Source organism: Pseudorasbora parva, chromosome 18 (assembly GCF_024679245.1).
Source record: "Pseudorasbora parva isolate DD20220531a chromosome 18, ASM2467924v1, whole genome shotgun sequence".
Classification (NCBI taxonomy): Eukaryota; Metazoa; Chordata; class Actinopteri; order Cypriniformes; family Gobionidae; genus Pseudorasbora; species Pseudorasbora parva.
The window spans coordinates 20,869,509-20,891,287 of NC_090189.1; the positions used below are offsets into that span (position 1 = coordinate 20,869,509).

Consider the following 21,779-nt stretch of genomic DNA (forward strand, 5'->3'; position numbering starts at 1 on the left):
AAGATAAGTTCCTGACTTTAGGCGCTCTGAGCTTTTAGTTTGAAATATCTTCCATCCACGCACTTCCGGTGATATCACGTCTCCAGAACGCGCCAAAGTTTGGTCTGACGTGCAGCGTTGACTTATAACTTATCTGTGTGAATATACCAACAGAACAGATAAACAACCTGCTTCACATGGGACAGCTTTAACATTGATGTACGTGAGTCGCAAGGTATGTTTATATGACAAAGTAGCATAAAAGTGACATCGGACAGTCCATGATTATCGGAGTTGACGTGTTACTGTTGTTTACAGTTGCTTGCCTAACGTTAGTCATATTTAGCATGTGACGTTATGTCACTATGTTCATTTACTTAAAACGAATATAATCTGTGTCCTTTTTCTCCCAAGGTCTGCTTATTACTAACTGTGTAGAGAAAAACTGATTTTGCTTTTAGTTCTTAAGAATATCGTGATCTGTGTCCACAGATCAGATCATGTCCGTGCCTTTTGTTAAAGACTGGGATGTGGTACAAACCCTTGGAGAGGGGGCGTATGGAGAGTAAGTGGCCAGTGTACTTTTTACTAGTGCCATCCTGATCTATCAGTTGAAGTTTTGAAATGTATTAATGTACAGTTACTTCAAATTATTGTAGGGTGCGACTGCTGGTGAACAAGAAGACAGAAGAGGCCGTGGCGGTGAAAGTTGTGGACATGGCAAAAGCCAAGGATTGTATCGAGAATGTGAAGAAGGAGGTTTGCGTATGCAAGATGCTCTCACACCCCAACATTGTACGTTTCTTTGGGCACAGGAGTGAGGGGACGACACAGTACATCTTCCTGGAGTACTGTAGCGGAGGAGAGCTCTTTGACCGAATTGGTGAGATTTGGAAAAGGGTTTTTGTTTTTGGGATCAGTTTCTTTGTCCTGTAATGTAGATTTGATGGGGTCTGAATGTTTGTGATGATGGAACATTGAAGATTTTACTTGATGTCATTTGACTTCCCTTCTGATAGAACCTGATGTTGGGATGCCAGAAAAGGAGGCACACCGTTTTTTTCAGCAGTTAATAGCTGGTGTGGTAAGTTTTGGATTATTTTAAAACGTTGTCTATGACTCTGGGTTGTTTTGTCATCAGTTTTCACTCCATAGCTGCCTTGTAGTGAAATTAGATCTCTCTCACTTACAGGAATATCTTCATAGCATTGGGATTACGCACCGTGACATAAAGCCTGAGAATATTCTTCTTGATGATAAAGGTACATCTAAAGGGTGTTGTGACAAATCTCATTATAAATCAGATTCTAGTAATACAATACTCCAGTCACTTTAATATACATAACCGTGGTAGTAGCTGTGACAAAAAAACATGAAAGCATAAAAATAATAAACAGTAGCAAACAAATATTTTAGGGCTATCAATTGATAAATTAAAAATAATAATTACTAAACACAACAAAATACACATGACAAAGCAAATTTATTATACTAAATGTGTGTGAAAAGAATGTAAATGTACTGAAATTTGTCTGTGCTTAAATGCAATGTGTATACCGCAAAATACAGTGTATCAAGAGTGCACACACGGTTTATGAATAATGCACTGAAAATGCAAAGCGAGTATCTATTCTCTCTGCCATCCATCTCTGTAATTAGCCTGGTTTTCTTTACATTGGCGCTATTGTAGATGCTCAGTGTGATAAACTCCCAACGTCTAAGATAATCTAACTATGTTATATATATATAACATATTCCAACATTTTATTACAATCTATATTTTCACTCAGATAATCTGAAGATCTCTGATTTCGGACTGGCTACCATGTTCCGCCACCGTGGCCGAGAGCGGCCGCTGGCCCGTTTGTGTGGCACTCTACCCTATGTTGCCCCCGAGCTGATGTCACGATCGGCGTTCCACGCTCAACCTGCGGACACTTGGGCTTGTGGCATTGTGCTCACGGCAATGTTAGCTGGAGGTAGGACAACAGTATTCAGAGATAGCTGTCATTCAGCATGTATTCTGTCATTCAGAGAGAGCACCTTAATGTCGAGATTTTAGCATAAACTGCATTTTCCCTTAGAGTTACCATGGGACCAGCCAAGTGAAAATTGTCAGGAATATTTAGATTGGCTGGAGAAGAAGATCTACCTCACACCGTGGAAGAAAATTGATGCTGTGCCCCTGAGTAAGCCTCTTAGCCTTATTTATTTAATCCAGTATTATTTGGGCCAGAAAGCAACCACTCAGATCACCTAAAATGCTCAAATCTGTGTTTTATTTTCTTTGTCAGGTCTGCTATCCAAGATATTACTGCACAATCCAGAGGACAGGTTAACCATTCCTGAAATTAAGAAACATTGTTGGTTTAGCAGAAGTTTCAAATCAGGTACTGCTTTCAAGCATCACCTCAGTAACTCTTTGAGTCTTTCAAGAAAATCTGTGATTCTTTTGGATCTGAATTTTTGATCACAGCAGTAAAACGACAGAGTGACCTGCCAGTAACCAAGATGCATCGGACTGACTCGGAGCTCTCACAGCTGAGGCGAAAAAATAGGTCGGTATTGTATGACAAATTAATACAAATAGCTGCTGAATGACAGTTTAGTATTAAGAGAAACTGTGTTCACTAGTATATGCTATAGTATATTATATTCTAAGGAACACATCCATCACTACCTGTATTTCCTCAGTGATGACAGAGCACAGATCTCCAGCTCTCAGCCTGAGCCGCAGGGATTGTGGGAGGAGAAGGAAGTTACAGTACACACTGATGTCAGTGTCAGCTTTTCACAGCCTACCTGTCCTGACCACATGTTGCTGGGCAGTCAACTGCTTGGCACACCAGGTGCCAGCCAGGTAACCTATTCTATAAAATTACTAAAAATGATAGGATGCTTGCTTACCGTTTTTGTGCAAGTAGTCTGTTATTTCTGTCAGAAATGTTTGTTCTTATTCTAAAGTAGTGCTTCAATTTTATGTCACTCATATTGTAATATATCGCCTAATTTGTTATGGGTCATTTTTTTACCCATTTATTTAATGCATACTAATAAAATAAAATAAATAAATGTATTTTTGCAGAACCCATGGCAGCGGTTGGTGAGAAGGATGACGCGGTTCTTTACTACGGTAAAGGCAGAGCCGTCTTGCATCGCTCTCCGTGATGCCTGCATTGCTATGGGTCACACATGGAAACAGAGCTGCACCAATCAGGTCACCACATACGACAATCAGTTGTTACATTAGAGGTTTTTTTATAAATACTTTAGCACTAGATATTGAACAATATAATGCACTGATCTTCTTGTTTTTGTCCAATATTCTATTTATAGGCGACAGTGTCCACAATGGATCGCCGCAATAATAAGCTGATCTTCATAGTGCACTTCCTGGAAATGGAGGAACGCATTTTAGTAGATTTCCGTCTGTCAAAGGTAAGAAAAATCCGTGGATATTCATTTATGGCTTATTTCATGTACCTCACTATGATGATTCTAAAGTAACTGGTTTGTCAACTAAAACTAATATCAATAATCTGAGTAAAGAAAAATATTTTTTAAATAATATTATTGGTTTGAATAGTAAAGCTCTGTGTTCTCAATTATTCTCTTGTATTCTAGGGTGACGGTTTGGAATTCAAGAGAATATTCCTGAAACTGAAACTGAAGCTGTCTGACATTATTAGTAACCAAAAGGTTTTGCCTTTGAATTGATGTGCGTGTCCCCATTTTAACATGCAGTCTGCATACACACACACACACACACACACACACACACACACACACACACACACACACAAACTAAGTTGTTTTATGATTGTTAAACGTGTTTAGATTTGTATGTTTGTAGTTGTATGTATTTTTCTCTTGTCAGTGAGTAAAGGAGTGAAGAGAAACTGTCGACTTTAGTTAATCTGTTAATTTGTGTTCCGTTAAGAAGAGGGGTTGATTTCTGAAACTAAACTTGAAAACCAAATTTTAAATAAATATATCATTAATAATGCTGTTTGGCTTAGTAAAAAAGTTTACAAAGTAAAATGACCATGGTGAAACCTGCTTATACAGTTCATTGTAAGAATCAAATGAAGTTCTAGTCATGTTCCGCCTTCATTTTATTAAATGCTGTGTTCAGAAATAAGTGCATTTTGCTTAGAAAGACAATTCATTCAAAAATATCAAATTGATGTTCACCTAAATAAATGGTTTACCTCAAACAATGTGATTCAGAAGCAGTTAAAATTTAGTTCATTGTAAATAGACACATTAAAGGTGAATGCATTCAATCTCTGTACTGGTGTATGATTGCTGAAAATGTGTTTTGTCCTCAAAAGCAAGTGGTAAATGTAGAATAAAAATAGAACAATCCTGCAGTTATTTAACAAAATTTGCTTGTATTTTAGTCATACCAAAACCATGTTAGATTGCTAATATCTTACAGCTGTTATCTAAATGGGAGACACTTGCAAGTTGATTTTATAAAATTTAATTCAACACAAAACGCCTTAGTTTACTTCTGTTGATGAAGAGAATGTGTTCTTGGTTCCCAGTAGTACATTTATGGTAACAAAAATGGTTATGATCAGCCTTGTCTTTAGCTTGAGGCCATGACAGTAATAGTTACGTTGACTGGCTCCTCGCCAGGGGGAAGGTTTGTAGGTGTTGCGGTTGGCCTTGGCAGTGCCATTGATGCCGCTGTAAGAGAATAAATTTTTTTTTTTCATTGCTGAAGTGAACAAAAATGGTTGTAATGGTCTTTTTTTTTTTTTACAAGTTGAATGAATGTGTCAAAGGCATGTGCTACCTGTACTCGGTGGGCTTGGTTGTCCTGTATCACTCCCATTCTCTGCTGTTCCAGGAACCTCATCCTCAGGGAAGTTAATGTTCTCTCTAGACTGACTATTCTGCCTGAAATACACAAATAGTAGTAGTTAAGAAATGGTAAAGAGCATTTGCATAACTGTAGAATGTCACTTATAAAAACATACCTTCCAAATATCAAGTCATGAAGCCCTGTGAAGTGTGAAAGTTATATTAGCGTACAACCATGCTAATGTTAATTGAAAAATGTGGATTTCTTAATAATATTAAAGATGTGTAACTCACGTGGGTTATTGTTGCGGTTCCGTACCACATACAAGAAGAGCAGTACAGTGATTATTGTGGCTATGATCATGCCCCCGATGGCTGCCCCGATCACAGCTGGGTAGGCATTGAAGGGAGGTTCGGCTGGAAGACAGCATACCTATATCAGCTTCACAATATTAGTATCACAATTGCATAGTGTACCGTGGCAATCGGAGGCTTATAAGAGCTCTTACATTGTAATATATATTTCTGTTTTTTGGGAATAAGCTTAAACATTTACTTAGGTTAACTAGTCATTTTAGCATCATTAGCATATATGATCATACATTTTTTTTTTAGAGGTAAGTTATCAGACAATGAGGTTAATAGATAAAAGTAATGTCAGGAAAGGTCAAAGGGTAAGTTAGCAGGCAGATCATGTAAGAGGAAAGGGATAGAAGGATAGAGATGTGTGGGTATGGAAGTGGTCAAGTGTGCATTTCACCTGAATGGACAACAAAACAAAAAACAACAGCATTAGATTTTCAGCAGTGATAGCGTTAAAAATCCCAACAAAAACGCTTTGCAAAAAACAAAAACAAAAAAAAGTGCTCAAAATGCTTTTTTGGGGTTCATGTTTATATGTGCATAATGATAATATTTTCAATGTACCTTGTAAGTGTTCTCACCTGGGATCTTTATCTCTGAAGGGATTCCAATGGTGCGATGGTTGATGGCAGTAATACGAAATGCATAGGTTCCTGTGGGATCCAGATTGTTGATTTGGTAGCTCCGGGAATCAGCCTCCAGATCTACCAGTTTCTGCCAGGGAAGATCACCGTTTCTTTTCTTCACAGGTTCAGGGAGCCTCTGGCGTTCTATAAAGAACCCGGTGAGGTCACCATCCGTCTGGAGCTTCCACTCCAGGTCAACATCTGTCAGTTGGCGACTGTTGTAAATGATCTTACTGATGCTTATATTTGGGGGCATTGGATACCCTAAAATAGGAAGATGGAAAGAAAGTTAGAAGTTAGAAATTAATTTATATGTAACAACCAATTAATGAGCTACAGGAGTTGAGATCGATACAGTAGTATCCTTCCATGTGCATATGTACTTGTGTAGTTTATCAGTGTATTGTAAATACTGTGTATTAAGTATAATGTACAATATTTAAAGGTTTGCTTACTCTTCACCATCAGCATAATGGGAATCTCTGCCCCTCCAACAGCATTGGTAGCCGAACACCAGTACTGGCCACTGTCTGTATAGCTGTCCGTTTCCCGCACGGTCAAGTTGGTCCATGCAGCAGCCCGCTCCAGGACGTACTTCTTAGGAATCTCATTCACATGCTGTTTTAGGTTGTTGTACCAGGTGATCTCGGTAACAGGGTAGTTTCTACTCAAGATACAAGTGAGCTGGACATCACTACCCTCATAGACGGTCATCATACTGCGCTGGGTCACTAGGACTGGTGCCTCTGAAAACAGTAAGAAAGGATAACTAAATGGAATTCAATTCTTGCAAATAATGATTGACTCTTTCTTACCTAGCTTTAAAGTACACTGTTTGGTCCCCATAGTCAATGGATGTTTTGCATGGCATATAAAGGCCTTGCCACTGTACATAGCGCTTGATCGCAGAACCAGGATGTTGGCATTCTCCTCAGACGTGCCTTGCGTGTCCCCTGAGCTGGAGGCCCACCACACCAGGGCTCGGGGGAACCCACCTTCCCAGGAGCAGGACAGCATTAGGTATTCATTGTTCCGAGTTGCATACGCAGAGCACTTTGGCTCCCCGGAGGGCATCCCTAGGATCAAGAATATGTATAAAATAATTTCCTGACCTTTCCTTCATCAACGTACTAGGTGCTCTTAGTTTTATACTTACAAGTTCTGGCATTGCAGCTCTTGATTTCGTTTGATGCGATGTGTGTGCCTTGACAGATGAATACCGTGTTGTTTGCAGTCTCTTCACCTTTCTGAATCTTGGTGATGTTTGTGAGCCCCTCGCTCTGGTCTCCAAACACATAAGGGCTCCATTTCAAAGTGGCCGCAGGGAGACCACCCTCCCAGGTACAGCGGAGGGCCAGGTCAGTGTAATTGTTTACTGGTAGGATCGAGCACGTTGGAGCGCCATCTGGAGGATCTGTGGGAACAAAACCATTGTGTAACACAGGGCAGTGAAATGGATCCGGGGTAATTTGGGCCAATTTTGGAAACTGATAGAGGCAGAGAAGTGCTCCTGAATTCGAGCCGAATGAAGAAGTTGGATTAGATGTCTACTATTTATCTAGATAGAAGTAAGGGGTAGTCAACTTCTAGAAGGTTCAAGAGTAATGAAATATTGGATTGATATTTGCATAAAACATCACCGATTAGGAATTGCCTTTATCATTCCTGTTTCAACTGAGCCAAACTTATTATGAGAAGGCGTTGCTAGATAGTATACAGTATCTATGTGGACCCTGGTCAGTCAAGAATAGATGTACATTCAAGATGTACAAGGCATGAAGGGGGGATTGAGGTGTTATGACAAAACAAAATAAGGCCTTTTGGCCTTTCTCGACTTGTCATAGCACAGAAACAATCACACCTGCTGTATACCTTCAGCTCTCAGAAATGTCCTTCACCTCCTCCAGATGCCCGTCCACAATCAGCCACTCTGGAATCCTGACACCTTTGTTTACGTAACTGTCTGTATGTTCGTGTGAGCAGGTTTGTGTAATGAAGAAGATGTAAGAGGAAGCAGAGGTAAGAAATCTCAGAAGCAAACTTAAAGAAGCTGTAGAACTCTATCAGGACAGGTGGAAGAAACAGCAAAGATGGCCACCAGAATCCAGGCAGGGGTTTGTGGGAGCACTCACAGTAGACGGTGAGGGTGATGGTTTTCCTGGAGCGGGTGTTGAGGTAAGTGTTCTGAGCCAGGCATGCATAGTGGCCCGTGTGCATGCGTAGAACCTTGGTGATGGTGTACTGTGGGCCTGTGTACATCTGGGTGTTGTTGTAGAACCAGACATACTGACTGGGGGGATTAGAAGAAGCTTGACACAGGAGGGAAACCGTCTCTTTTTCCAGGGCGGAATAACCTCGCTCTGTCACTGAGTAAGGGGTGACATTGATCTGAGGCTGGTCTGGACCAACTAGAAAGAGACATAGCAGATTATTTTTGAGTTTCTCTTCATATCACACACCAAAAATTATATGATGCATCAAATTGTGTTGTTTATTTCAAAGAGTACTTTGGAGTCTCTTACAAATGATGTCGAGCCAGACTCGGTCACTGCGCTGCTGGTTGACCTGGTTGCTGGCAATACACCGGTACCATCCAGTGTGATTGCGGTTGACCTCAGTGACATTGAATCGGTTGTAGTCATGGATCTTGGCCATAGTGGTGATCTGGCCTTCCCGGCTCTCCTGTTCCCATATGTAATTAATCGGCCCTGTGCCATTCTCCAGGCCACAGCGCATGAACATTGACGTGCCCTCCACTGGCGAAGATTCACTCATCACAATGTAAGGGTTGGTAACTGGCACTGTTAAAGTCATTACAAAATGGAACCTCATTACTGATAGATCATGAAAGAGTGGCTGTAAAATATAATAAAATTACTAGCACAACCTAGATAATAAACAAGTGAATGTTATTTTATTTGACCTTTAAATGTATTAATTTATTAATTACGTACATGGTAACAAACTATCCATGCTAATAATGTCAAAGTTATACTTAACCAGCTTAATCACAAGACTTCTTTAGTCAAAATTCCTTGGTATTAACAATATAACAACAATTTATGTCTATACTAGTTAAGAACACTTTGGGGCACTAAAGTAACATGATTTTAACGTAGGGTTCCTGCACCACTCTAAATTCCAAGAGCAATCTAAATTAATCTTGAACTTGGTCAACCATTGTTCAGATCAGTACTTAGATAACCTGTGATTACTACTGACCTAGAACATGCAGAAATACATAGTAGTAATACAGCCTGGCTCCATCCGGGGTATCATACAGTGCCTGGCAGGTATACACTCCTTCCGCAGCCAGAAGAAGCTTCTCAATGGACAGAGAGGCGCTGTTGCTTATTACTGTCAGATTACCCAAGTCACTGGCTAATTTCTGTATTTTTGGACCCTTCCCAAAGTTGTACACCACAGCACGGATGGTGTCTGTGCCCGGTTGGGTGAAGCCCCAGATGTAGACATCAGGTAAAGTGGGGCCACACTCCAAGATCACTCCACGTCCCACCACGCCATCGGTTTTGGTCTCATGGTATACCACTTGCCCCGGGTCCAAGATCTCAACGCCTAGGAGAACACACACATTTTTTTTTAAAGGTTGTAGTGATGCAAGATTTTATCATATATATTATTAATATATTATAAGGGTAAAAACACAAACTAATTCTGAACAAGTCTGACCAAGAAAATGCTCCTAAACAAATGGAGCAGCGGACAAATGTATGTTTGAAAGTATTAGTTGACATTGAAACAGAATATTAAAAAATATTGAAAATGGTTGATTTTCTTACCTTGAAGGATGAGTGGAATAAATATAACAGTCAGACAGATATAAGGCACCCCTAAAACTCTATGAACCATGGTCCCATGATCTCATGCCCAATGCCTTAACTAATACGTAAAAAAGCACAACCGTTGTCTCCAAAAAAGAAAAAAGAGAAATATCCAATTAATATAATATGTGTCCTCTCCGAGCTTATGATTACAGCCGCAAGTCCACAAGCTCAATGAGAGAAAGAGGCAACTGAGTCTATCTAAACTGATTTGGCTTGAATAATTCACAGACCTTCCCCTCCATGTACAGGAATACAGCAGACTGGAGTAGAAAGGTTTAGGATGACACAATGATAGCTGTGTCTCATCTATTATTGAGGGTGGTGGTATGGATGGCCGTTCTTGCATTCCATCACCCACAGTTAGAAAGAAAAAACCTCTGATACATGCTGAGTTCCAACACAATGATTTATTCTCTTATATAAATAATAATAATAATTTAAATTGCTAATATTGCATATGCCTAAGAGCATCAATTCATCCATTTTAGATTATGAATACATTTTCACCAAAATACATCTTTTTCCCCCATAATTTTGGATTTCACTTTACCCATCCCCGCTGTCCATGTCTAACTACAGAAGTGATTTAATGCAAGCTGCATATAAAGGTAGGCCATGTCTAATGTGCAATAAAAAAATAAAAATAATAATTTGGATTTCAGGGCTGGTTGCTGGGTTCACAGCCTGAGGAGATGCACTTTAATCACAGATCCCTGCTCTTATAAGCTCATCCCCTCCCTACAAGGTTTGAGGTCAGAATTATAGTGTGTGTGTGTGTGTGTCCTTGTTTATATTACATTGTGGGGACCCGATGTCCCCATAAGGGTAGTAAAACCTGAGATAACCTACATTGTGGGGAGCAGCCAGCAGTCCCCACTTTTCAAAAGGCTTACAAATCATACAGGATGAGTTTTTTTTATAAAGTAAAAATGCAGAATGTTTCCTATGATGGGTAGGTTTAGGGGCATGGGCAGTGTAGGGGGATATAAAATACGGTTTGTACGGTATAAAAACCATTACGTCTATGGAGTGTCCCCACAAAGATAGTGAACCAGACGTGTGTGTGTGTGTGTGTGTGTGTGTGTGTGTGTGTGTGTGTGTGTGTGTGTGTGTGTGTGTGTGTGTGTTTCCATCCATGACAGCTCCACCAAGCAAAGGAAACAGAGTGACTCCCTACATTCATTCATGAGTTTCTCATGTTACGCTTCCATGTAAAGTGGACAAACACACCCGGACAGAGAGCACAACCCAAATACACAGATGTCAATGAAAATTATGATATCTAAATATTACATAACAATTCTGAATAATTATATTTCGTTATGCAATACATTAAAAAAAACTCAATAGTGTCAAATATACTTTTTTTGTAACCACTGAGGTTACACTCAGGTTACACTGAGGTTCTGATACAAGTACCATTGATCTGAACACAAGAGAGACAGCTGGTTTACAGCTGCTCCAAAACTGACACTCTCATGCAAATGTTCATAATCTGAGTTATGTAATTAGTGCAAATCAGTTCTGTAACCAGACAAAACCAGCTGTGATCTGTCATGTTCATGCCAGATGGCATACAGTATGTCATATGTATATATTAAATGGAATCTATAAATAGGTTTAATCAGATTATTATTATAAACCTTGTGTAATCATCACAATCATTTACTCATCACTCAATGCATTGCGTCATCATTTCCTGGTAAAAAGCAAGAAAATATTCAACTTTTTCAGATATAATCAGTCATACTAAAACCAAACAAAATTTATATTGAATCCAATGTTTGTATTTTTATTAGTAGAAAAGAAAGAAAAAAATCACAAGTGGTTAAAACATATATTTACATCATTAACTTATTCAAAGCTGGTCACTATAACAAGACACAAATACATAATGCATCACATTTCTGCACACTGCGTCATGCCCATACACTATATAAATACTCTTTATACAGTCAGTAAAACTGCAGTGGATGAAATAACTTTTCATATACCATTGTGCATGAATGTGACAAAGCATAATGTACACGTTAATAAAAGACAAATGACCAAAGAGATTCACAGTTCTACATAAATACTTCATGGAATATGCTGGTGTGCATGTAAAAAAAAACTATCACACACAAACACGCACACACGCACACACACACACACACAGACAGTGTTTGTAAATAAACAACTTCTTAAGAGGCAATGATTTAATTTTTATGTTTCTAGCATGTTATATGTTTGGCAACAATTCGATGATGACAATGTCAAGATTTATCAGGCTCAAATTCTGAAAGAATGGTTGGAAGGGAGCATTAAGGATCATTTTCACATGAATTGGCACCTCTGAGTCCGGACCTTAAATTCATTGAAAGTCTTTGGGATGTGCTGGAGGAGACTTGACAGAGAGCTTGAGTCTTGCATTGTCAATGCAGGATATTGACCAAAAATGAATGCACCTCTTGATGAAAATAATGCTGTGATGTTATTTCCATTATGCCAATGCATGTGTGAAAATGATCCTTCATGCTCCCTCTCAACCCTCCTTTCACAGTTTGAGCCTGATGAATCTTGACATTGTCATCCTGGAATATGGCAATAATGCTTCTTCCTACATGGTTGTTTAAGAAATGAAACACTCTATTAGGGTAGAAAGAACTATTAGCTATTAGGGTAAGAAGAACTGTTGCCAAACATAATATCATGCTAGAAACATGGACTGCAATAGTTATCCAATCATTGACTCTTAAGGATGTGCCTATTTAAATCCAAACAGCATTTTTTTTAATGGCGGGCAGTGTTTATATATATATATATATATATATATATATATATATATATATATATATATATATATATATATACACACAGAATATAACATTTAAAGATGAAAAAAAGAAGAATAATGATTATTTTGTAAAGTTTAGGTCATAGATCATCTGATTGTCTTTAGTTATACTATCACGAAAGCTGCAAAAAGACCCATTTTAATATAAAATTATTAAAAATAATAATTAGGATTGAAAATAATAAATATGATGTTTATTAGAAATACCTAGCTAAATTTGACAGTGTTTAAATAAATATATATATTTTTACAAATTTATATATATATATATATATATATATATATATATATATATATTTATTTTTTTTACAATTTTTTATATATATATATATATTTTTTTTTTTTTTACAAATTTTTATATATATATATATATATATATATATATATATTTTTTTTTATATATATATATATAAATTTGTAAAAATATATATATTAATTTAAACACTGTCAAATTTAGCTACGTAGAACTAAAACCTGTTCAGAAATTAAACAAATACAGTGAAAATCCCAAATGACATAAGACAATAGAGTAATGCATGACTGCACAGGATACAATAAACAATATGGGCCTGTTGTGAATGGGGTGCACAGACCACCGACCTACTTTATGACAATGAGAATTTATTGTGTACATATAATCAGAATCTACTGTAATGCTTTCATCTGTAATGATTTGTAGATTAAATCTAAGCAATATTATTATTACAATTGAAAATACGCATGCAAATCCAATTTTGCTTAGAGAGTACTTTTTTTTTAAGTTTCCAGAAAGAACACAATACAAAAAAGTACACAATGGCCAGAGCAGCTGAATAAAGAGAGAGAGAGAGAGAGAGAGAGAGAGAGAGAGAGAGAGAGAGAGAGAGAGAGAGAGAGAGAGAGAGAGAGAGAGAGAGAGAGAGAGAGAGAGAGAGGTCGCTTATGTATTCATACGTACTGCTCTTTCGGGAAGGTGTATGAGGAGATTGGGCCGGGGGGTGTGGGGTATGTGAATACGGCGGTCTGGTTGCTGTGCTGAGTGTAGGGGTGTTGGGGCAGGAAGGTCAGTGGAGGTTGAATGGGAGGAGAGTGCTGCTCCAAATAATCCTCTTTGTTACACGCCAAACGGTAACTCACGTAGTCTGCCGTGTTTGGGAGCTCATCGTAGAACCTCCCAGGGCTCTGTGGGAACAAAGATACAAGGTCAGATAGAGAGAAAGAGAGAATGAGCGCTGTGTATATTTAATGAGAACGCTGACACCGTCACCCTGATATTACGCATGTAGGTGCTGACACACTCAAACCTGGACCATTTTTGTCCAAATCAGAAAACATAAATGTTTAAAAAGTGGCAAAGTTCAAGGAAGTTATATAGAGTTACTGCTAAAGCATACGCCTCTTGTGAGAGGTATTAGGACTCAGCAGGGAGAAAGTAACAGCATGTTTGTTCTCTTCTCCAGTAGGAGTCGCTCTCAACTCACTAAAGCTGAGGCCAAAGGCAATTCAGGTTTATCATTAAAGCCTCAGTACCTCTATTCAGGTCGGTAGTCAGACCATGGTGCATTAGTGCTTCTTTTCATCTGATAAAATGGACTGAGTACTGCTGTTTCTGTGGCTTTACTGAGTGCTCTCTTACCTGGAAGTCATCAGCTGCCTTCTTTTTAGACGAAGAATGCTTTTTGTGGGCAGGGGAAGAACTATTCCTGCAATAATAGAGAGAAAGATATAGAGGGTTTTAACCAAAACAATTCCATCAAACAACTGGAGGCTCTGCTCTTTACCTATAATTTTCTTTAGCTATAATTCAGTAATATAAAAATGTTTTGCTTAGGCATAATTAATTTTCTAATAAGGTGAAAGAGTGTATATATGTATGAATGTATGAGTGTATATATATATTACGATATAATAATGATAATGAAAAAAATATATATATATAATATAAAAAATATATATATTATATTATATATAGAGAGTGTTGGGGAAAAAATAATTGTAATTAATAGCAAAATAAAAGTTTGTGTTTACATAATATGCATGTACAATTATGTACAGCACACAAAGATGTACAATTTAGCTGGGTAAATATATTTTACCCAGTAATACTACCACAGAGGTATACATATATAACTGGGTTAAGAAAATAATTACACAGGCTTCAATGTACAGTCTGGAAGTTTGGAACAGGTATCCTTACAAATGTAGCATTTTGAGTTGAGTACTTACGAATCATTGTCTGACCCTGTGTGTTTGTGCCGCTGCTGTTTGTTGACCAAATATATTATGCCAGCTATACAGAAGATAATGCCCAGTCCAATCACCCATCCAAGGACACCCATCACCCTCTCTGCAGCGCTCAGTGACTGGGGTTTCTCTGCAGGAAAAATAAATATTGGCCAACTCCTTGCTAATTCAACCATTATACACAGATCAGGCATAACATTATGACCACTGACAGGTGATGTGAATAACGCTGATTATCTCTTTATCACGGTACCTGTTAGTGGGTGAGATATATTAGGCAGCAAGTGAACATTTTGTCCTCAAAGCACGATCATTCAAATACACTCCAGGGTTTCTACAGATAGAAAGCCATATGCTAATTGCTGAAGTAACCCTTTAAGGATTTGAGCAAGTTTAACAAGGGCCAAATTGTGGTGGCTAGATGACAGAGCATCTTCAAAACTGCAGCTCTTGTGGGGTGTTCCTGGTCTGCAGTGGTCCGTATCTATCAAAAGTGGTCCGAGGAAGGAACAGTGGTGAACTGGGGACAGGGTCATAGGTGACCATGGCTCATTGATACACGTGGGGTGTTTTGGCTGGCCCGTGTTGTCCGATCAAACAGGCGAGCTACTGTAGCTCAAATTGCTCAAGAAGTGGCTGGTTCTGATAGAAAAGTGTCAGAATAAACAGCGCATTGCAGTTTGTTGTGTATGGGGCTGCATAGCCGCAGACCAGTCAAAGCTCATGCTGACCCTTGTCCACCTCCGAATGCGGCAACAGTGAGCATCAGAACTAGCATCAGAACTGGACCACGGAGCAATTTAAGAAGGTGTCACATGGGTGGCCCGGTGCTTATGCGTTGCTTACCTGGGGAATACATAGCAATCCATGTGGATGTTACTTTAACACGTGCCACCTACCTAAGCTTTGTTGCAGACCATGTACACTCTTTCATGGAAACAGTATTTCCTGGTGGTTGTGGCCTCTTTCAGCAGGATAATGCACCCTGCCACAAAGCAAAAATGGTCCAGGAATGGTTTGAGGTGTTGACTTTGCCTCCAAATTGCCCAGATCTCAGTCCAATCAAGCATCTGTGTGAGCGGATCTTGAGCGGATGTGCTGAACAATAAAGTCCTAACCATGGAGGTCCCTACTCGCAACTTGCAGGACTTAAAGGATCTGCTGCTAACATCTTGGTCCCAGATACCTCAGCACACCTTCAGTGGTTTAGTGGAGTCCATGCCTCAAAGGGTCAGGGCTGTTTTGGCAGCAAAAAGGGGACCAACTGAATATAAGGACATAATGTTATGCCTGATTAGTGTATACACTACGTAACACATAATCACTGTCACTGACTTTTTAAATAATGGGATAGTACTTAAGTACTCAAACGGGACATGCCTCTGAAACATGTTTCTGCTCTAACATTAACGAGAATAGCTCTATTGTTCGGCTCAAGTCCTATTGTTTTGTGTTGATGAGAAAAAACCCCACACATCCGGCTCACATTAGCTTACATGCCCTTCTTTTGTGCAAACTCATAATAACAAACGGGGCTGCCATGGAAGGCATTCATGTGAGCTTTCACTTAGGTCATTGTGTACATAAAACAACAATGATGTCAATACCAACTAGTAAAAAGGGGATTAGTCCTGGGGTGCTCTAATGGCTGTAAAAGAGATGCTAATGGAATAATGTTTCCACTTGAAACAGACCTATACCCAACCTCAAAGAAGAAACTCAAACCGCAAAGAACGTCCAGACCAGATGGCCCCAAACACACTTAAATGGCTCTTCTTGGAAAGTGGAATTTCTTCATTTATTGATTCCTAGCCAAATATTATTCATAATCATAATCAAACATAGAAGACTAAAATTTATTTGAAAAATGAACTGACTTGATATACAGTTGTATTTATTTAAACCAAGAATTCACAAGACTTATTAACAATAAATACAAATAACAAGAACAGCAAAAACAAACACTGTAGATCTGAAAATGTTTGTCTTGGTGGCATAATAAACTTCATAACACATATTTTACAGCACATCCTAGTAAAAGTCCATTAGCTGAACAACACCAAAAGCAAATGTAACATTCAAGCAGTTTGTTCCTCAGCATAAAAATTAAATAATTGTTAATAAAGCGATTCAACCCACTTACACAGTATAGTAGAATGTATTTTTCTATCATCTCAAATAATTTCAAATAACAACATGAACATTACATTTTCATAAGCAGGCCTTATATTGTAGTTTGCAGCAACAGAGACATGCAGTGAATCGCTGGCTCTTGAGAGCTACAGCCAGTTTATTTCATTGCTTAGTTTATTTGATTGCTCTTATTCTAAATATGTGGTATTTTGACAGTGCAGAGATATTAAACCTGTGATTATAGCAGCCAGAAAGACACTATTCTGTTCAATAACAAAAACACAACATCTGACAAAACAAGGCAAAGTTTCCAAGAATCATGCATAAAATTATATCCACAGTGCAAGAATTTCACAGTTTATAGGTTACAGTTTAACCTGCCCTTGAGTGAACAGAGAGGCCTACCAAGGCTAAACAGCTTTCTCAAAACAATTGGCACCGTCAAGACATATCTATACTCATCCAAACTTGACATCCATTTTAAAGTACTGTACTGACAAATGCCTAGTCTATGTTAGTGACATTAGCTCTGTTACAAAACCTAGTGAGTCAGCATCGTAAACATAATTGAAAATAACTAATTTGGGACACGTACCTTGGTAGAAGCTCTGCACAGGAGAACTCAACTCAATTGATGTTAACATGGTTTGAAGTTAGCATGTTGCTAAGCTAACAGCACTGTTACAAAAACTAATGATTTAACATCCTAAATGTCATGGAAAGTGACCGTTTTGGGATGTCTAAATAGTCAGAAACACGGTGGGTTACAAAAATAGTGCTGTGCGCAGGAGAACGCATCTCACAATTTATTTCAATAGAGCTTGAAAATTAGCCTGTTGCCAAGCTAACTGCACAATACTCTATACGCATTAACATTTTTAAATAATCATAATAACTAACATTTCTTTTTCTTGCGGGATTAACATTTAAATACTAAATGTCTCCAACAGTTAGGCCAAAAATAGTATGTCTGAATATAAAAAAAGGAAACAAAACTAGACAACTGTCTGAAAATATATTTAACCTCATGACTTGAGCAACCAGCTGAAGCAAGGAATCCAAATGTGAAGAACAAACCATATTAGAGAAACAATATGTAATGAATCATGTCACCTTTGCCATGCACTTATTCTATAATCAGTTGTACTCTTTTTTTGTCTAACGATTCTCTCTGAAATTGGTCTGAGATTCTCTTGGCCACGATTGAAGCATATTCAAAGGAATTGTCTGGAGTCTGTCTGGTTACTGCTGTGCAATAGGTTAGCGGAAGACTAAAGACCTTATTCCCAAGTGATCGTATTCACTGGAGGCGAGATGTCGTCTGACTCAGTGGGGCTTTTAGGTATCCAGGGTTGATGTAGCTATAATTCTTAGGCATTTAATGCCATCAGTATAGCAATTGTCTTAGGCATCTTGTGCAGTCATAATATTATTCTTAGGCATCTGGTTTTCCCAATTTAGTCAAAGTAGCTATTCTTGGGAATCAGGGGTTACCGACGTAGTCAGAATGGGGAGTCACCTGAGGATAATATTGGAGGTGTCGGGGGAAACCTAGTCTATGATTGTGATGCTGATTTAGAATTTATATAAAACTGACTATTTCAAGAGCCAGCACAATTATACATTATGCAAATTTGAAAAAATGCAAATAACTATGCATAATAATGATGGCTGCCATAAACAGCTTGCAAGGCTTTGAAACTGAGAAATGATGTCATGTAAAGTAATTGACATGGCCAATCATTGGTCATCTCCAAATATCCATCATCATTTTGGATTTTCATGCCAACAATGTTGTCTAGGTGAATCTAATCCAACGTCAGTTTGGATCCCAGAGCCTTCTTCAATAGGAAGGAGATGGCAAAGAACGTGACGATAGCAAAAAAGGGCCACGCTGAGAAGAAGAACGTTTTGATTTCTACACATACCACTCTTCTTTAGAGATGACAGAGCCGTCCATCTGAGGAACCATGTCCACTGAGACCTCCACCTCAGATCCATACTCGTAAAAATAAGTCTGCTCATTACATCCGCATCTCTCATGGTCCTCGATCAGTCCTGTGCAGTAGGCCTTCATCCTGCTGTCATGGCAGTTGGGAAACCCCTCAGCGCTTCCTCCTAAGACACTGGAGTCTCTGTAGAGTTCCAGCTTCTTCTCTTCACCTGATTCTTCAGAGAAGGTAAGACTGTGAGGTAGCGAGAGGTGTGGCGGCACGCTCCCAGCCTTGCTGTAGCCATTTCCAAGGATTTGTTTCTTCGTACTGTAATTTCCTTTAAATGTGCATCTCCGACGATAGAAAAACACTACCAGGAGTGTAATGGCAGCCAACAGCACTGTCCCACAAACAACAGCTCCCCCAATGACAACACCAGCTTGCTGCTGCTCCTGAGACACCTCGTGTGGGAAGCTAGGGAATTCTGGGTAAGGAAAGTCATATTGGAGTCATATTGATCACTTTCAAATAGCATAACAATATGGGGTTGTTAAAGACCTTGTGTTTTGTACATGTGTTGATGTATTTCCTGTTGAAACAGGAAGTTGAACATATCAAAGGGCTTGTACCTTTACTTTGAACAGGTTATAGACTTACTTAGTAGTTACACTACTGTTCAAAAGTTTGAATAAAAAGGTATTTTTTTTTTTTTTTAAAGTCTCTTGTGCTCACTAAGGCCCCAATGAGACAGAGCGCAATTTTTAAATATTAGTAATATTAGTTTATTTTTAAATAAATTTTTTATTTGAGAGGTAGTGACAGCACAGCTGATTTGGCGGTTGCCTAGCAACATAAAAAAACACTTCTTCAGCCATTTCTGACCAGAGAATTTTATGTTTTGAATTGTTAAAAAATCACAGCTTCATCGAAATGGTATGAAACTTGGCGAATTTTATGACACTTAAATTAACACTTATGACAAAAAACATTTGAGGGCATGATTCAAACAGGCTAAGTGGTTGGAAAAAATAGACACATTTACACACTTATGAACCACTGTGTCTGTAATAGAGCTTGAGAGTATGTGAAATCACTTCATTAATTCAGTAATAATGCAGAAAAAGCTCACTGCCATGATGTCGTGCCTGAATGAATTAAATTTGAAATTAAAAATTTGGTAACAAAATTCTTCCTTGCGATCTCTTTGTAACACAATGTTCAGGGTCGACTGTAATCATAATGCATAAACTAACACTTCAAATCTTTATTTGAAAAAAAAAAATTGAGGTAAAAAAATAATTTAAAAAATCACAAAAAAATCTAAAACTTGACAAAAAGTAGTGAAAGCGGGGTTTCTGAAATCCACTGACACTTCAATATACTGTATAAATCCAAATTAAATGAATAATAAAAGCCTTAATCAATATTTATCCTCCTTTATTAATATGATTTTTAATGATTCTTTCCAGTTATGATTTTTTCTTGTTTTCTAAAGTGTGTATTTGGTCTCTAAGGAGTGACTGAGGGTCTGGGCTAGAGATGTGTGACGTTTCACTAAACACCTGATAGCAATAAGGTGTGTTTGGATTTTGGAGGTATCACACCCCTAACATGCCAGGAGTGTAGTAACATTGTGCTGACTTAGCCCGGCATCCAGATATGAAATATGGCTTTGTCTTTCATTTAATTTATTAGATTTTATTCATTTTATATTTCCTTTATCTAAAACACTGAAGAGTAAAGATGAACATTGCCTGTACTTTTGTCTGTATCTTTCACTGAGAGCAAGCACATGTTATCAGTATATTTTAGGTTGAACTGGAGCTTAATCAGCTCCAACCTTGGAGAGACTGTTTATCTGTCTATGTGCGCAATATTCTGTGTTACAGATCAGTGTTGAGGTGAACTACAGGCATCCACAAGAGATGGGTGGACTTGTTGTTCTAGGAAAGCTGGCGCCTGCTCCAGATTTTGAAGGTCACTACGTGCCTAATTCCAGGGTAAAAGCGTCAACAAGTGATTTGTGGACACGTGCATCTGATTAAATGACAATGTGTGGAAATTCACCATGACTGTTCATTTTCTCTGAAACAATCAGAATAATCCACCTTGCATTAATGACGTGGATTGACCATGAAAACAGTACAACTGTTGGGACAATTGTATGTACGATGGGCGGGGATATGAAACGGGAAGAGAGGTAGCGCGGCCTACAAATCCTTATGAGACTTGAAGCTGACTTCTGCTGATGAAACTGCAAACTATTCTTCAGTAAATTTTTCTTTTAATTAATTGCACTCCTGACTCTTGGTCTTCATTTTTAAATACTGGTCTTGGGTCATAAACTGTTAACCCCTAACAGTAGTCTAGAGATTTTTTGAATATTTAAATCTTCCCCATAAAAAAAATATGTAGGGGAGAGCATAGTTAAAAAAAAAAAATAATAATAATTTCTAAACATTGACTCACAGTCTTTATTCACATCTTTCTCATGGTTTCTCAATAGGATTCATAAAAGTATATAATATTCTAGTATATTTCTAATAAGGGCACAATGTAACGCAGTGTTACAACATGCCCAACCGGCACAACTGGGATTTAACCACGGCTCGTGTCTCCTGCTGGTTAGATCAGCTTTAAAGAACTAGCTCAACTCTTAAATAACAGATATAAGATTAAAATAATATCAGATTTTATTTTAAATAAACATAAAAAACAGAGACGAAAAATGAACGCAGGTAAGACATTTACTTTTGCTATGGTTAAATAAAAGTTCAGTGGTATCTTACAAACATATTTTTCTTTATATAGTGTTGATATGGCAACTAGTAAATACACTATGTTTCTTCATCCTGGCATGTGTGAAAAGTGTTAAACCATTACAACCAACCCCATGTTAGGTTGTGCCGCTTTCCCATAGAAAGTAAAAGAAATGGACAGAGCTATCCCATTGACTTCAACGGCGGAAAAATGAGGCCAATCAGAGGCTCTCACTTCCTGATGGCTGAGCGAACTGCGCAGGCTCAGA

General features: G+C 38.2%; 3 protein-coding genes across 7 annotated transcripts in view; 1 reads left to right on the top strand and 2 right to left on the bottom strand.

Annotated features, from left to right (window-relative positions):
* The first annotated feature begins 62 nt into the window (after positions 1-62).
* chek1 (checkpoint kinase 1) lies at positions 63-4,199 on the top strand. 3 transcript variants are annotated; one of them, XM_067423167.1, is made up of 13 exons: positions 63-214; positions 472-544; positions 639-862; positions 999-1,063; positions 1,172-1,241; positions 1,770-1,958; positions 2,064-2,168; positions 2,274-2,369; positions 2,456-2,537; positions 2,674-2,839; positions 3,065-3,196; positions 3,316-3,417; positions 3,604-4,199. In XM_067423167.1, exons 2-13 carry the CDS (start codon positions 480-482, stop codon positions 3,694-3,696), a joined length of 1,389 nt encoding a protein of 462 aa, XP_067279268.1. In that variant the 5' UTR covers positions 63-214; positions 472-479; the 3' UTR covers positions 3,697-4,199. The 3 variants fall into 3 exon arrangements, with proteins under 3 accessions (XP_067279268.1, XP_067279270.1, XP_067279269.1); XM_067423169.1 differs by having other exon boundaries at positions 2,459-2,537; XM_067423168.1 differs by having other exon boundaries at positions 63-198.
* A 365-nt stretch (positions 4,200-4,564) lies between these two features.
* On the bottom strand, positions 4,565-9,712 carry LOC137046103 (V-set and immunoglobulin domain-containing protein 10-like 2). The gene is made up of 12 exons (XM_067423166.1): positions 9,581-9,712; positions 9,003-9,356; positions 8,303-8,581; positions 7,913-8,188; positions 6,937-7,194; positions 6,596-6,856; positions 6,236-6,526; positions 5,736-6,044; positions 5,086-5,208; positions 4,968-4,992; positions 4,790-4,887; positions 4,565-4,674 (listed from the first exon to the last, which is right to left on the bottom strand). Exons 1-12 carry the CDS (start codon positions 9,648-9,650, stop codon positions 4,574-4,576), a joined length of 2,445 nt encoding a protein of 814 aa, XP_067279267.1. The 5' UTR covers positions 9,651-9,712; the 3' UTR covers positions 4,565-4,573.
* Positions 9,713-12,921: 3,209 nt separating this feature from the next.
* Positions 12,922-21,779, bottom strand: part of nectin1a (nectin cell adhesion molecule 1a) — a 36,716-nt gene continuing 27,858 nt past the window's right edge. The window contains exons 6-9 of one of the 3 annotated variants that reach the window (XM_067424222.1): positions 14,667-14,814; positions 14,077-14,143; positions 13,399-13,622; positions 12,922-13,064 (exon numbers count right to left, since the gene is read on the bottom strand). In XM_067424222.1, the coding sequence (XP_067280323.1) occupies positions 12,947-13,064; positions 13,399-13,622; positions 14,077-14,143; positions 14,667-14,814 (557 nt within the window). In that variant the 3' untranslated portion in view covers positions 12,922-12,946. Of the gene's footprint in view, positions 13,623-14,076; positions 14,144-14,666; positions 14,815-16,561; positions 19,236-21,779 lie in introns of those variants that run through there. The other 2 variants (XM_067424224.1, XM_067424223.1) reach the window with 2 other exon arrangements.